At 43.7% G+C, this 16204-nt stretch overlaps 1 protein-coding gene across 3 annotated transcripts in view; it reads left to right on the top strand.

Annotated features, from left to right (window-relative positions):
• The window catches only part of LOC121282545 (exocyst complex component 1-like), a 150108-nt gene that overhangs the window by 104992 nt on the left and 28912 nt on the right, over positions 1-16204 (top strand). Inside the window, exons 10-13 of one of the 3 annotated variants that reach the window (XM_041196280.1) lie at positions 151-278; positions 9353-9403; positions 11247-11258; positions 11857-11939. In XM_041196280.1, the coding sequence (XP_041052214.1) occupies positions 151-278; positions 9353-9403; positions 11247-11258; positions 11857-11939 (274 nt within the window). Of the gene's footprint in view, positions 1-150; positions 279-9352; positions 9404-11246; positions 11355-11856; positions 11940-16204 lie in introns of all 3 variants that reach the window. The other 2 variants (XM_041196279.1, XM_041196281.1) reach the window with 2 other exon arrangements.

Here is a 16204-nt window from a genome sequence, read left to right as displayed (position 1 = left end):
ACATCAGTTTAAGGGGTAGAAACCCCGCACGCGCCAGCAGACAGTGGGTGTCAAGTGGGCATGCACAACTGTTCCTGTATGACGGCAGGAGTTAGAGTGAAACATTTAATGTGTGTACCTAATTTTTTTTGTGTGTGCCATGATTTTCAGGAATTCAGGAAAGTTTTGAAAAGCTGACTGCTTCTACATCCAATCTGCAGAAAACACTTTTCAGAAATTCTTTGTATGAGCATTTAGGATCAGAAACTGACCTTGCAGATCGTGGAATGACGGACAAGGTGCAGCAACTATCTCTGTCCTTATTTGGATAATTATTTCATTTAGTAATATTTCTATACAATCAGTGAAGGTAATTTTTAAATATTGATAAAACAAAACATTGCATTGGTACAAAGAATGCTGGGCAGTCTTGTGGCACAGTAGGTAGTGTCCCTGCCTTTGAGCCAGAGGCTCCTGATTTGAGTCTCACCTCGGGACTTGGTGGCCAAAGAAGGTACATTCCTAACGCGGCCAAACAGGTTGATTATCAACCTGTAAATCCCTCCAATACATGCCAAAGGCAGGTGGCAAGAACGGGAGGGATTTCTAGTCAACTATGTGATGGAAAGAAAGTTGGAGCCTCTACCATCACTATTCATAGCTCAGGACTACAACATGCATGTGACAAGTGCATGTTGCCACAGCAACTTGGATCCCCAAGTGTTCTGTAACACACACTACAGAAAGAATGTTGAGATATGTCAGTAGTTTCTTTTTAATCTCATGAAAAGCTATTTGTGAAATAGCATTGAAAACCGAATGGTTGCTTGAATTTTTGCTGATAGCCGCAAACGCACTGATGTATTTATTAGTTATCTCTTTATAATCTACAATGAAAAATGGCAATATAATTTAAATCCTAAGACAACAACATTTGCAACTTATGGTGTTATATTTTGTGTATGTAATATATACTAGTGGATCTCATGATAAGTCAGTGAGTATGCTGTTTTGTTACATAACTTCAACAATAATTCTTGGTAGCTATGCTCTGCCCTGTGTCCCCCAACACCACTACTATCTCCCCAGTTGGAGATTTCTTCTTTGTCATTTTTGTTTTCCCTTAGTTGCCCTGATTAAGCACTCACCTCTTATCATTGGTGTTAGAATTGCTTCATTCCTTTGCATAAATTGGAGGAACAGGAACAGCAACCTCAACAACCAGGGCAAGCAACAAGTGGACTAGTTAGAGGACAGCAGGTGACAGGATCTCTTAGAAAGTGATACCCAGCCCATGGAATCCATAGGTCAAGAGTCGGGTTCCTGGACATCTCCGAAGAATACTACATCAGGACACTGTGTTTCATCAAGCAGGCTGTTGCTCATCTATGCAGGCTCCTGCAGCAGAACCTGCTGCCTTCTGTACCAGGAGGCCACATTTTACCCATGAATGTCAAAATCAGCACCCTTACACTTTTTTATCTCCAGAATCCTTCCAGGCTGCTAAGGGGACATCACCTATATCTTTTAGTCTAAAGTACACAGCTGCCTTAGATGGGTCATCAATGCTTACCTTCCCAAAGCAAACCAGTACATTATCTTCCCAATAGATACCAAGATCCAGAATGAGAGAGCTCTGTGATTTTCAGAAGTGGCTGGCTTCCCTCATGTGCATGGAATAATAGATACCTTTTGTTGCTCTCGGGGCACAAGAAGGTGATTCAGGAGCTTTTGTGAACAGGACTTACACTCTATTAACGTGCAATGTATGTGATCACCTCAGGAGGAAAATACAAGCGTGTGCCAATTCCATTAACTACTGTCTCACCCCATCCTCCAGTGAGCCGTTTAATTGTCCTCCACTGTTCACAACAGGATGTGGCAGGACTGCAGAGCTTAGGTCTGACCCGTTGGTTGTGGAATCACTTAGCTCTGTCTATCAGTTGCTACATGTGCTGTTTGGCACACAAGTAGCCCTGTGTTGTAGCTTCACCAGGTTGACACCTCATTTTTAGGTATACCTGGTGCTGCTCCTGGTATGTCTTCCTGCATGCTTCATTGAACCAGGGTTGATCCCCTGGCTTGATGGCAATGATAGAGTGGGGAATATGCCAGGCCATGAAGTTACAGATTATGCTTGAGTACTATTCTGCTGCTGCTCATGGCCCACAGCGCCTCATGGCTACCCAGTCTTGGGTTGCTAGATCTATTTGAAATCTGTCCCAATTAGCACGATTATAGTGCCACACAACACAATGCAGGGCATCCTCAATATGAAGATAGGACTTCGTCACCATAAAGACTGTACGGTGGTCACTCCTACCAATACTGTCATGGACATGCATCTGCAGCAGGCAGGTTGGTGAGAATGAGGTCAAGTATGTTTTTACCTCTTGTTGGTTGCCTCACTACCTGCCGCAGACCCAGTCCAGCAGCTATGTCCTTTAGGACTTGGCCAGCTTGGTCGGTGGTGGTGCTGCCAAGCCACTCTTGGTGGTGGACATTGAAGTCCCTCACCCAGAGTACATTCTTCACCCTTCCACCTCCAGTGCTTCCTCCAAGTAGTGTTCAACATGGAGGAATACTGATTCAACAGCTGAGGGGGTGGTCATACGTGGTAATCAGCAGGAGGTTTCCTTGCCCATGTTTTACCTGATGCCATGAGCTGTTGAGGACTCCCAAGGCAGCTCCCTGCCAACTGTATACAACTGTGCCACCGCAATGTATTCCCCCTGCTTGTTCCTTCAGCTGCTGCTCCCCAGGAAGGCAGGTCTGACTGAGGGTGGCAATGTAGGTTTGGAGTCTTGATAGTTCACATGAGATGATTGCAGTTCTTATTTCCGGATGGCCGCTCTTGAGGTTATCCAGCAGTGTTCTAACATTTCAAGTTGCAACATGTATAGTTCTCTTGACCACAAAGATGGTGATCCTGCAGGGTGGGGTTGCCTAGCCAGGAGAAAGCAGGTGAGCAGATGATATCCTGAAGTGGACTACTCAGTCATAAATGCTGCTGCTCAAAGACTTCTGTGTCCCAACACAGGTTCCCAGAGACCTTCATGCATCTGTCGGCTGCGTGCAGATCCTTGACTAGGGATTCTCAGCTTTATGCCCTGTCCCCCCATTGCCAATTCTCCATCGTCCCAACACTTGGAAAATAGAGTTTTTTAGAAGCCCTATGCATGTCTTTAAGGTGGGGACCTTGGGGCACTGTCATTGTCCACACAGTCTTGAGGTGTTGGTCCAATTTTGGTGATGTGTCTAATTATGACTGAGACCACATTGTAACTGCAACCTTCTTCCGCCTGCATAGTCAGTGAGATGCACGGTCTTCCTTCACCTGTTCTGCCATTGAGGATTTTGTGGACTGCACTTTGTCACTTCGCCACAACCTTGTGGTGATGGATGGCCCTATTAGGAGCAAGGAGCTACTAAAGCCATTGCTTAAGGGCTCATCAGAGCACATAAGCCTCTCCACCGTATCAAGGTGGCAATCCATGGAAGGTGTGGAGAAATTTGACCCAGATGAACACAGCTGCTGTGGTACACAAGTCCTGGAACGGTCCTTGATTCTAGGCCCTTCCAGACCAGAAGGCAGTGCACTACCGACTGAGCCACTCGGGTTCCATTGGCACACTGAAGCAAAAGATCACTTTGGAGGTTCCCTACACCATGGTGCAGACAAAGTGGGCTGCATCATTGTTGTCTTTGCATTTCGCACAACCTGCAACGCAAAGATGATAGTGTGAGGGGACACAACAGCGAGAATTGCCGTCATCAGATGCAAAAAGATTGAATGAAAGCAAGAATGAAGCAGAGGAAGGAGGGACAGCACAAATGGTAGAGCCAATGAAGCCAGAGAGCAGTTGATAAATCAAATGTACAAATTAGGAGGAGGAGGAGTAGGCTATTTGGCCCCAGACCTGTGCTTTTTGTGGCTTGCCCTTTTCTGAAAAGCGACAAAAGCCTCTTAGCATTAAGGATCCTTGTTACCACCACCAACGTCCCACCCGCCAACCCCTTATCACTCATTTGATTCTGTAATAAATATTGAACACAAATTTCAAATCAGTAGTGGTGGCAGTGGTACTAAAGCCTGTTGCCACCCTCAAGGTGCAAGTTGCTTTGCCACCTGCTCCCAGTGCAACCTGCATGGTATAGCACTCGCACAGGTATCCCCTGAGAGCTGTGGAAAGAGCTGAATGAATGCTGTTATGACATCACATAGTCCTGCCAGATGATGTGATGCCCATTGGTCAAATTTGGACCACACAGGTGCATTCAGTGAAAGTCACTTACAAATTGTGTAAGGTTGTGGGGAGGTGACAAAGTGCAGTCCATAAAATCCTCAATGGCAGAACAGGTGAAGGAAGACTGTGCATCTCACTGACTATAAAGGCGGAAGAAGGTTGCATTGGCAATGTGGTCCCTGTCATCATAATTAGACACATCACCAAGGATTCAGCTGCAAGATGGGCCCTAAAATAGCATTATTTAAATGCCAGGGACCTAATTTGCAGGGAAGGTAATTTTGAAGAGGATCTGATGTTGCAAAGTGTCTGAAAGTATGCCAAAGTGTTTTAGGAAGTATTGTGATGAGTTTCTGCATTTGGTACAGCGTGTTGCCGCACCTTCACTGGGATGGCAGAGGAGTAGGTGACTTGTCCACACAAAGGCTGCAGTTGCAGTGCCTCTGATTCTGTACCACAAGAAGGAGTTGGAGCAGAAGCTGTGGAGGGGACATGTTCTGCGAAGTACCCAGGGGAGGTGGTGGCATTGTGATATTGTCACTGGATTAGTAATCCAGAGACCCAGGGTAATTGTTTGGGCATCTGGGCTCAAATCCCACCATGGCAGATGGTGAAATTTGAATTCAATAAAAGAAAATCTGGAATTAAAAGTCTAATGATGACCATGTCATAAAACCCATCTGGTTCACTAATACCCTTTAAGGAAGGAAATCTGCCTACATGTGACTCCAGACCCACAGCAATATGGTTGACTCTGAAATGGCTGGCAAGTTGTATCAAACCTCTGAAAGGAATAAAACCGTTTAGAACACCTGGCATCGACCTAGGCACTGGAAAGGACAGTGCCAAACGCAGCCCTGCTGACCCTGCAAAGTCCTCCTTACTAACATCTGTGGGCAACAGATCAGAACTAAGTTCTGCAGCCCTACAACATCCAGTCGCAAATGATGGTGGACAATTAAGCAACTCACTGGAGGAGGAGGTTCCACAAATATCCCCATTCTCAATGATGGTGAAACCAGCACATCAGGGCAAAAGATAAGGCTGCAGCAATCTTTAGCCAGAAATGCCGGGTGAATGATCCATCTTGGCCTCCTTCGGAAGTCCCCAGCATCACAGATGCCAGTCTTCAGCCAATTCAGTTCACTCCACATGATATCAAAAAACAGCTGAAGGCACTGGATATTGCAAAGGCTATGGACCCTGACAGCATTTCAACAATAGTACTGAAGACTTGTGCTCCAAAACTTGCCACACCACCAGCCAAACTGTTCCAGTACAACTACAACACTGGCATTAACGTAGCAATAAGGAAAATTGCTCAGGTATGTCCTGTACACAAAAAGTAGGACAAATCCAACCCGGCCAATTACTGCCCCAAAAGTCTACTCACGATTATCAGTGAAGTGATGGAAGGGGCTATCAACAGTGCTATCAAGCAGCACTTGCTTCGCAATAAACTGCTCACTGACGCTCAGTTTGGATTCCGCCAGGGCCACTTAGCTCCTGATCTCATTACAGCCTTGGTTAAAACACGAACAAAAGAGCTGAACTCCAGAGGTGAGATGAGGTGAGGTCAAAGTGCCTTTGACATCAAGGTAGCATGTGACCGAGTGTGGCATCAAGGAGTCCTAGCAAAACTGGATACAATGGGAATCAGGGTGTAAACTCTCTGCAGGTTGGAGTCATAGCTAGCACAAAAGAAGATGGTTGTGGTTGTTGGAGGTTAATCACCTCAAGTTTCAGAACACCATTGCAAGAGTTCCTCAGGGTAGTGTCCTAGGCTCAAATATTTTCAGCTGCTTCATCAATGACCTTCCTTCTATCAAAAGGTCAACAGTGGGATTGTTCGCTGATGATTGCACAATGTTCAGCACCATTCACGACTCGTCAGATACTGAAGCAGTCCATGTCCAAATGCAGAGAGACCTGGACAATATCCACTTGGGCTGACAAGTGGCAACTAACATTCATGCCACAGAACTGGCTGGGCACTGACCATCTCCAACAAGAGAGAAACTAACCATCACCCCTTGACAATCAATGGTAGTACCATCGCTGAATCCTCCATTATCAACATCCTCGAGGTTATTATTGATGAGAAACTGAATTGGACGAGCCATATAAATACTGTGGCCACGAGAGCAGAGCAGAGGTTAGGAATCCTGTGGCAAATAACTCACCACCTGACCCCACCCCCGCCAAGCCTGTCCACCATCTCCAAGGCACAAGTCAGGAGTGTGATGGAATACTCTCCACTTGCCTGGATGAATGCAGCTCCAACAACGCTCAGGAAGCTTGACACCATCCAGGACAAAGCATCTTGATTGGCACCGCATCTACATTCACTCTCTCTACCACCAACAATGGCAGCAGTGTGTACCATCTACAAGATGCACTGCAGGAACTCATGAAGTCTCCTTAGACAGCACCTTCCATCTGGAAGGACAAGGGCAGCAAACACATTGGAACACCACCATCTGGATTTTGTCCTCCAAGCCTTTCACCATCCTGACTTGGAAATTATATCGCTGTTCCTTCACTGTCACTGGGTCAAAATAATGGAACTCCCTCTCTAACAGCACTGTGGGTGTACCTACACCACAAGGACTGCAGCAGTTCAAGAAGGCAGCTCACCACCACCTTCTCAAGGGCAATTAATGCAGGCTTGGCCAGCGATGCCCATATCCCATGAATGAATTTAAAAAAAACATGCCAAGTTGGAACCAGACTTCACCATATTCCTTGATGCTGACAGGCGATTGTCTGGCAGGCAAGCCAATGCATTCAAAATGCCGATGTCCATGCCCTTCAGCATTCGGCTGTATGCTGCCCCATCAAAGTACTCATGTGAGTACCCTGTAGCACAGATTTGCACAACTTCAACTGAAAAGCCAGAAATCTGTTATTGGTTTGAGTGCCATTGTGAGTTCATCACCATAAAACTCTGTACTTCATTCTTCTTCTTCAGTGAACTGAAAGAGAATTTCCAAGTCTGCAATGGTTTTGACAACCTCCTTGGAGAAACAGTTATATTGACTTTCAGAATTTTAAGTAATCTAAGTGCAGGTTACATCTTTGGAAGTCATCTTTTTGTGTGTGCGTGTGTGAGAGAGAGAGAATAAGTAGTGGGTGTTTGTTGCATACATTTTTGGGTGTTGTGAGAAATAAACTTTTATACATTTATCCTTTCTTTTGATTTAAACTTACCAGAAAGCCTCTTTTGTGTCTGTTCTTAAAGGTCACAGTACTCAGTGTTAAAACACTTTTTCTCTAAAAATGTATCTTTTTGCTGTCATTCAGGAGGTGGTAAAAGGGAGAAATTATCCTACATCTCTCCCCTGTCCATTACAATAGTCATATGTAAAGGGCATAGAGAGGGCGAAGGGTTTCGGAAGTGCATCAGGAGAATTTTATTGATAATTTTGTTTGAGAAAAGATGCATTGCTGGTTCTGGGGAATGAGGTGGATCAAGTGGATTAATTATCATCAGGGGAGCATTTAAGGGAGAGTGATCATGGCAGTATCATAAGGATTAGATTATTTATGAAAAATACAAAGAAGCAAACTAAAGGTACTTAATTGGAGGAGGGTCAATTTCAGTAGGATTAAAACAGATCTGCCCAGGTAAATTGGAATCAAAGATTTGCAGGCAAAACAATAAAGGAAGAATGGGCTGCCTTTAAAGAGGAGATGGTTCAGGTACAATCGAGGCACATTCCCTCAGGGGAAAAAGGTACGGCAGCCAAAGCCAGAGCTGCCCCAATACTGATCCATTCTCAGGATTCACTGCTAACTCAAAGCTGCTTTCAGAACTATATGTGTTTATACTGTTAGCACATACAATATAAACACATGATTGAAAAGGCCATTTGGAATTTGTGAGTAAGTTGACATTTTTTTTTTGCAAATACATTACATGTTTAGGTTACATGTTGTAGAATTCAACATGTATAGAGTCAGAAGGCCAAACATAAAATAATAGCTGGTGAAAAAATATTCATATATTAGAACAATTTGATGTGGCTCAGCTTTACCTTCTATTTAATTGGTAGGTTCCATTAATTTGCTGATCAGGAACATCTGTGTTAATAAACCTGGTAGATTTATTTCATTAGAATTTTAGCTTTTTCTGCTCACATTCGATTGTCATGGCTGCCGACCTGTTCAGGGGCAAAACTTTTAGTTTGGCGGGCGGGTGCGCACCCGACCCGCTCGAGTGTGAAATGATGCGCGTTGACATTGGGCTAATGTTCTGATGTCAATGCGCAGTCACACGATATTTCAGTTTGTGGGCACGCGCCAGAGTCAGCAGCGCGCCTGCCAACAATTAAAAGACCTGTTAAGGCCATTAAATTATCAATTAAGTTTTTCACGGCCTGTCCAACCTTACGGTTGGCGGGCAGGCAAAAAGGCCAAGTAGCCTTTGCACTTTTTAGGAAACCTCATTCACGGGTGGGATGAGGTTTCCTAAAGAAAATAAAACTTAATTTATAACATGTCCCTGCTCATGTGACAGAGTCGCAAGAGGGAACATGTTTTATGACATTTTTAATTTCTTTATTTTTTTTTATAACTCTTCATCTCCCTGAGGCAGCTCTGTGCCTCAGGGAGCTTGTCAAGCGTGCACTTGTGCGCAAGCGCGAAGTTCATGCTCACCCCAGTCGCCCTCCTCCCCCCACCCACACAGGCAGTGCTGAGTGCTACTACCCCTTGCATTTCACATTGGGTGGGCCTTAATTGGCCCATCAGCGTGAACTCGCCTTCCAGCCCCGATCATGGACAACGGTTGGCTTCCCAATCACCCCCACCAAGCCCGCCCCGACAAGGGCAAGATTCTGCCCCAAATGTTAATTTGCCATTGTTTTATAATTGCAGAATTTGAAATAATCAATTCAAAATCTGTTTGACAAATCACATGTGTGTGTACCATTTATGTACACAGTGACCTTAACTTTTATTTTTTAGTACTGTCTCCTTTTTATAAATAATTCATAATCTTATGCCATCTTTAGCAAATAAAAAAACTGCACATACATCTGTTCACAGCAATAATCTGTATTACACTGTCTTTAAATGTTACCATTCTTTTCTCTCTCTTTGCGGCTTGGTGTGTAATTATTAAGGCAAAGGACGAACAGGACAGAGAATGGAGCATTTCTACATTTTGTACGCAGGTATGGCTCAATCCAAGTGAACAAGCTAAGTTCTATTTTATTAGTATGTTTCTTCAGTACTTTTTGAATGAGTTATGTGTAGGTTAACCTTTGACTAAAGGCATACAGTCCTATGGCATACTGACATGATATCAGTAGACTACAAATAAGGAATAGGCCAACTTCGGCATGTGTGGGGAGCACAATAGTGGTGAGGATAGAAATTACCAGTGACAATTAAAGGAAAATAATACAATGAAGGTACACAAAATCTGAATGAGTTTAGAATGGCATTGGAAGTTTTGACAAGGCTGAAGGTGCACAGATGACAGCCAAAAATGAAAGGAAAGGAAATCCAATGTGCAGACTTTAGGCCATAGCTGACTCTGTCACTGATTGTGCCAATCATTTTTTATTGATATTTGGTCTTTGAACCTTTTTTATTTAAATGTAGCAGTACACATCTTTGTATCCAGCTCTGGATACAGCCAGCATTTTCTGTCCTTTTATTTGGCTTGTTTAAGGCGCTCAACAAAAAATTATTTGCACACGATAGTGACCAAGGCAAGCATGACTACAGACTCATAGCCTATCTTCACAACAGATGACTCAGCTTTGCAAATCAGCTCTTTGACTTAGATTTTGTAACTTTTCCCCACAGGTAGGTACTACCATGTTTGAAAATATGGTTGGTGATATTTTGCCAGGTCTAGCCAATCAGGCTGTACTGGCTGACCATTGCCTTTGCAGGACTTATATCCTACAGTACTATATATAGCACAACATTCTTTGATCAATGCATCTGATTAAGCATCCAACATAATGGCTATCAGGCCAAAATATGCATTTTTAACATCAGGTTGCTGTCACAAAGTACATTCAAAGCTGGAGCTGATTGCTGTTGTCTGCAGCTTGGGGTACCCTTTGGTTACAGCTACACATGTGCGGGTGGACAGAGAGCACCACTTGTGCAGCCTAACCTGCCTGAAACCATTCTGGGCCTCATAAGGGGGATTCCCATTGAGAAAAGCGTTGGAAGTAGTAACCATGTAAAACAAACACCAGAAGAAAAAATAAAGATAATGGGCATGAAATGGATTCAATGCTAAAATACTCTTTCGAGCCTTTCAATTTATCTTTCAAGTTTATGTATCTCCTTTGATGCTAATCCTGTGAACTTTTGGTCTGCATTGCTGACTGTAGAGAAGAGGTACTGATTTATAAGCCTAAAAATATAGGGCAAAATTTAATCCGGACAACAGGGGTATAGAGTCTCCTTTGGAGAAGGCCCATCTTATTAAGTGCCAGTCTAGTACTTAAGTGGCCAGTGAGGGGCCTTCCCCAGGACCAAGGCCCCCAAGGGTAGAAATCCTACCTCTCCAAGAGTTGTCGGCCAGTCAGAGGCCAGTAGTTCTTCATTGCAGACAGTGCCACCAGAGGAGCAATGGTAGCTGCCGGCAATGCACCCACTAGAGCCCCAGGCCTTCAGGAACCCTCACACCAACCTGCCCTCCCTCCTCTGCCCCTCTCCACCCTTCCAGATGCCGGGTCCCAGCAGAGGGATGAGACCTTTAAGTGGGCATTTATTGCCCATATAAGGGCCTCATTGGCGGCAGGGTGGGAATTTTGTCTACGAGCCCACCTGCCCCAGACTTAATCAGGCCATTTTGACAAATGTGGGGCCATGGGGTGGGTAGTGTGAGGGCTAGAGGGCCTAACAGCTTCTAAACTGTGGGATGAAGTCAGAGGTCAGTAACAGATCTTTCTTAACCAGTTATCTATTACATTATAATATAATTTTCATGAACATATGTGGCTTCATTGTGTTTAATGTTATTACTGTTGGTTTTCCCTTTCTTTAAAGATGATAGATCAGGTATTAGCAGAACTGGAACCCATATGCATTGCAGAGGAGGAATTTATCACCAAATTCTTTATGTTGACAGAGGACACGTGCAGTGAAACACCACAGGTTTTGTACTAAAGTTCTAAATATTTATAAATTTCTAAATGGTTTTATAAATATATTTCCTTTAGTTTCTACCTATATTTCCTTTAATTATTTTAAACTACAAAGTGCTTTCAGAATTTCACATATCCTCAAAAAAAACCTAATAAAATCTTTACATTGAAAAAATATGGATTTTACTTACTGAACAGTTAAAGTAGTAATGGTAGCATTTGATATTGTGATTGCAATTTAACATTCTACATTAACCTACACTAAATTTTTATTGTATTAGAGGTGGCCAACATCCTTTTTGGTGTTGAAATTTGTCAACAAACTGTTAATTTAAAAATCAGTGACATTCAGATATTGCTTTCTCCTGATCAGTAACCACATCTGAAAGAGATTCTGAATGCCACTAATCTATAAGCTGCTTATTGAATGTTTCATCATTGACATTACCCAAACAGACCTGAAGCTTCAAACCCAAAATGGTACATCATTAAATTCAATCTTTTTTTTCTAGTTGCTGGGGAGTAGAAGTGATCTCGTTCTTACAGTTAACCAAGACTCAGCAGAGAGAGTACGGATTTATCGGAGTGCTGCAGAGTGCGTAATAAATATTGTATTATAGTGCTTTATCATTTCTCAACAGGACAAATGAACTAGTATTTTTTGTATCCCTTATATTTTTTGGCTATTCATTAGGTGGTTGATATCAGAGATGTCAGAGAATCAGTTATCCTCTAGATCTTACATTTAAGCTTACTGCATCTATATATATTATAATTTATTTATTCTACTCAATTATTTGATTTTGATAATCATGTTTTAAAACAATGAATGACTTGCTAGCAAATATTTTTATTACAGCATCTTCATAGTCACCTAAATAATAAGATAACTTGCAGATAATAAGCTATTTAATATCAGTCCTAATAGTAAAGGTAACTCTGGTCTAAGCAACTCATATATGCTCATTGAACACAATTTTCATGTGAAACAATTCAGTTCTTTATGTAATCAGCACAAGAAAATAATTGTTTCAATGTGGATGTTTTCCACTTGTACCCTAATTGAGGCAGTCTAATTAATAACAACCTCCATCAAATAGTTAAAAACAAAAAACTGCGAATGCTGGAAATCCAAAACAAAAACAGAATTACTTGGAAAAACTCAACAGGTCTGGCAGCATCGGCGGAGAAGAGCGAAGTTGATGTTTCGAATCCTCATGACCCTTCAACAGAACTGAGTAAAATTAGGAAAGCAGTGAAATATAAGCTGGTTTAAGGTGGGGGGAAAGAAGTGAGGTGGGGGTGCGGGGGGTGGTGTGTGGATGGAGGTGGTTGTAGGAACAAGCAAGCTTGTCCCTACAACCACCTCCCCCCACCTTAAACCAGCTTATCTTTCACCGCTCTCCTAATTTTACTCAGTTCTGTTGAAGGGTCATGAGGACTCAAAACGTCAACTTCGCTCTTCTCCGCCGAGGCTGCCCAACCTGCTGAGTTTTTCCAGGTAATTCTGTTTTTGTTCTCCATCAAATAGTGTTGACTTACTTGCAAAAAGGTAAAGTATTGGCTAGGTGCTCATCTTGCCAATCTTTACCCGCCCAACTCATTCCTTCCAGTGCTGACTCTGTGAACTCTGCCAGCATAATAGCTTTCAGCACCTCTATCCACACCTCCTTGTAGAATGTCAGTTCACTTGTGAACAAGGCCCTTGTCATCCATGAGCTTATTGTGCATGTTTGCATCAATATCATGGCCTTGACAAAAATCTGGCTCAGGGTGACGATTGCTGAACCCAAATGGAACCTCTCCACCTGGCTATACCTTCCATCACTTGTCCTGCCATGACTATCACCGTAAAGTGTGGCCCTTATCAACACATCCTGCCTATCCCCCTGCTCCACTGGGACTTTCTTCCCCTTTGAACCTCTCACCTTGTTACACATCGCTCACTTCTTATGTAAAATCTTCATTCTCTACTGCCACCCAAGTTCCATAAAAATGTTCTCACCAAAATGTTTTCACTGCTTTCCATCCTCAGCCTCTACAAATAGTGACTTCTCATCCTTGGGAATTTTATCCTCTATCTCAACTCATTATGCTCTCCCTCCTGTTAGTACATCGCTCTCTTATTCTCCCTTAATCTCTCCCTGCATGTAAACTTCCTAACCCATATCGACAGCCACCTCTTGAACTTGCGACCTCACACACTCATTGTATCAATCACAGATAAATCACTTCCTTGTATCACTCTTCACCCACTTACCCCTTGTCTTCCTAACTCTACTTCCTTCCACATCCTCACCCTCACTTTTCTCACACTGGCCATCTCCCACTACAATTTTCATCTCTGTTCCCTTAAGACCAAAGGATGGAAACTTGACTGGAATTAGATGCAATTCATTGCCAGCTCTTGCTGGGCCATTTTAAGCACTATTGGATATTACTTTAATCTGCTAAAACTGCTCATTATTCCATGGTCATCCTGGAATGCAAAGATAACTCCAGCTTTCTTTTCTACTATGAACCATTGTCTTGAACCCCTCTCTCCCGTTTCCACCAGTCTTACCTCCAACAATAAGTGTGAGGAACTCATGAATTCCGTTGTCACCAATATTGAGGCCATCTGATCAGCTGTCATTCCCCTCCCTTCCCCTTTCCCATTGGGCTAGACTTCCTCTATCGTTCCTCCCTGCCCTACCTCTGAGCTTGCATCATTCTTGGTGCTGGATTTGGAGGTAGGCAGGAGATAAAAAATAGCCCACCAGCTTCCATGCTGCTACCCCAGCTCTGTCCTGCCTCCAGGCCATTTTTGCAGGTCAGATCGCGCTACCTACCCAAATGCAATAGGTAGTTGATGAGGCATCATTACGAGCCTAATTGAGGCCAATTAAAGGAGGCCAACTGGAATTTTCCATTTGGCCTCCAAGGCCCCACAGTTGGCAGGAACCAGCTTAGATTCCTGGAGGCGGCTTCCCAGTAGCAGGTGTTGGGGGGCAGCACTCCAGGCAGTCCTAGAAGCCCTCCTTGCCTGCCTGAGTGCAGGTGCAGCCCATAAGCCACCCTGTAGAGGAGACATCTCCACCAACCCCCACCGCCCATCACCACAGTGATGCTGCAAAAGCCATATTTTTAATAACCAAGATCTTGAGGTCCCAATAGTGGCAAATGCTGAGAAGTTCATCGCTATTGAGGATCGCAATGGTACCACAACTTCTGGGAGCACACTTATGCTCAAATCCAGAAGTTGCAATCTGCCTGAATAGGCTCCAGAGCAGCCCATGCTGATGATTCCACTGAGACCTGTCATTCAGGAACTTGAGCTGATTTTCCCTCTCCGCTCCTACTCCTCAGTCTCTTAATTGTAAGAAACATCACTTGATTGAGGAGAGCTAGGGTTGGGGGAGGGGTCGAGAGGAGCCATAAAATTTAAATTTATAAATGGCCACCATCAAATAAATTCCAAAGAGCCAAGAAAGACTTACCTGTCTTTGAACATAGTCTTCAAGGAGCATGTCTTCAGCTCATGGCATCAAAAAGGGCCGTGGCTTTGCCAGCAATGCACAATGCCGCTAGGCCTTTCCATTGACTCAGCTGTTGGACCAATGCTGCAAACCAGGAAAGCAAGTTCCTGCTGCAGCCTACAACCAAGGTAGGGCTATACTTCATGCATTCAGTGGCAAACACTTCCACTTCGCCACTGATCACAAGATCCAGGACAAAATGATTTTAAAAAGTTGGAGAGAGGGAACCTCCAACTTACCTTCCATTACAGCCTCCTGCTCCTCGCGAGCTGGAAGGTCTCGATTCAGTCCTTCAGCTTTGAGAGCCTGCCTGCTGTCCATAACTGGATGGCAAACTTGTGTCCAAGCTAATTAAGTGGGTGCTCATGTGGAAATCCCAGTCAGCAACTGTTTCCATCCAGGGGCAGGTTGGGACCCAGTAACAGTCCTAATTCCTGCTCCCAGAGGAATTTCCAACCAAATTGCTGACCATCCAGCTTCCCTTCCTGGTCTCTGTTAGCTGATATTGTTAACTAATCTCTCTCTTCTGAAACTTTTCCTTTCTCCTTCAAATCTGTAGTCATCATACTGTTCTCCTCAAAAAAAAAGTCCTCAATCCACCTTGCAAACCACTGCCCTATCTCCAACCTCCCTTTCCTCTCCAAAGTTCTTGAATGTGTTGTCACTTCCCAAATCTGCACCAATCTTTCCCAGATCTCCATGTTTGAAATCCCTCCAATTAGATCTCTGCCCCACCACAGTGCCAAAATGGCACTTATCAAAGTCACAAATGACATCCTATGTGACTGTGTCAAAGCTAAGTAATTGTTCCTCATCCTTCTCACCCTATCAGAGGCCTTTAGCACAGTTGACCACACCACCTTCCAACACCTCTCTACCATCAGCCAGATGAGTGGATAACACTCACTTGGTTTCATTCTTATTTATTTAATTGGAGTATCAAATGCAATGACTACTCTTCCTGCTCCTGTGTTCTTACCTCTGGTGTCCTCCAAGGATTGATCCTTGGTCCCTTCTGTTTTTCATCTGCATACTGCCTCTTGGCAAAGTCATCTAGAAACACAGTGTTAGTTTTCACATGTACAGTGATGACAAACAGCACTACCCTACCACCGCCTCTCTCAACTCTTCAACTGTTGCTGAATTATCAGACTGCTTGGCTGACATCCAGAGTAAAAGAGCACAAATTTTCTACAATAAATATTGAGAAGACTGAAGCCACTTTCTTCAATCCCCACTGCTAACACCATTCCTTGGCTTAGAATCCATGCGTCTCCCTCACAACTGTCTGAGACTGAACCAGACTCTTTGCAACCTTGGGCAGAACCGTCCCAGGTTTGCA

The sequence above is a fragment of the Carcharodon carcharias genome, chromosome 9 (genome assembly GCF_017639515.1).
Source record: "Carcharodon carcharias isolate sCarCar2 chromosome 9, sCarCar2.pri, whole genome shotgun sequence".
NCBI classification, from domain to species: Eukaryota; Metazoa; Chordata; class Chondrichthyes; order Lamniformes; family Lamnidae; genus Carcharodon; species Carcharodon carcharias.
The sequence above is the reverse complement of the archived record's forward strand: the minus strand, read 5'-3'. Positions and strand labels throughout refer to the sequence as shown.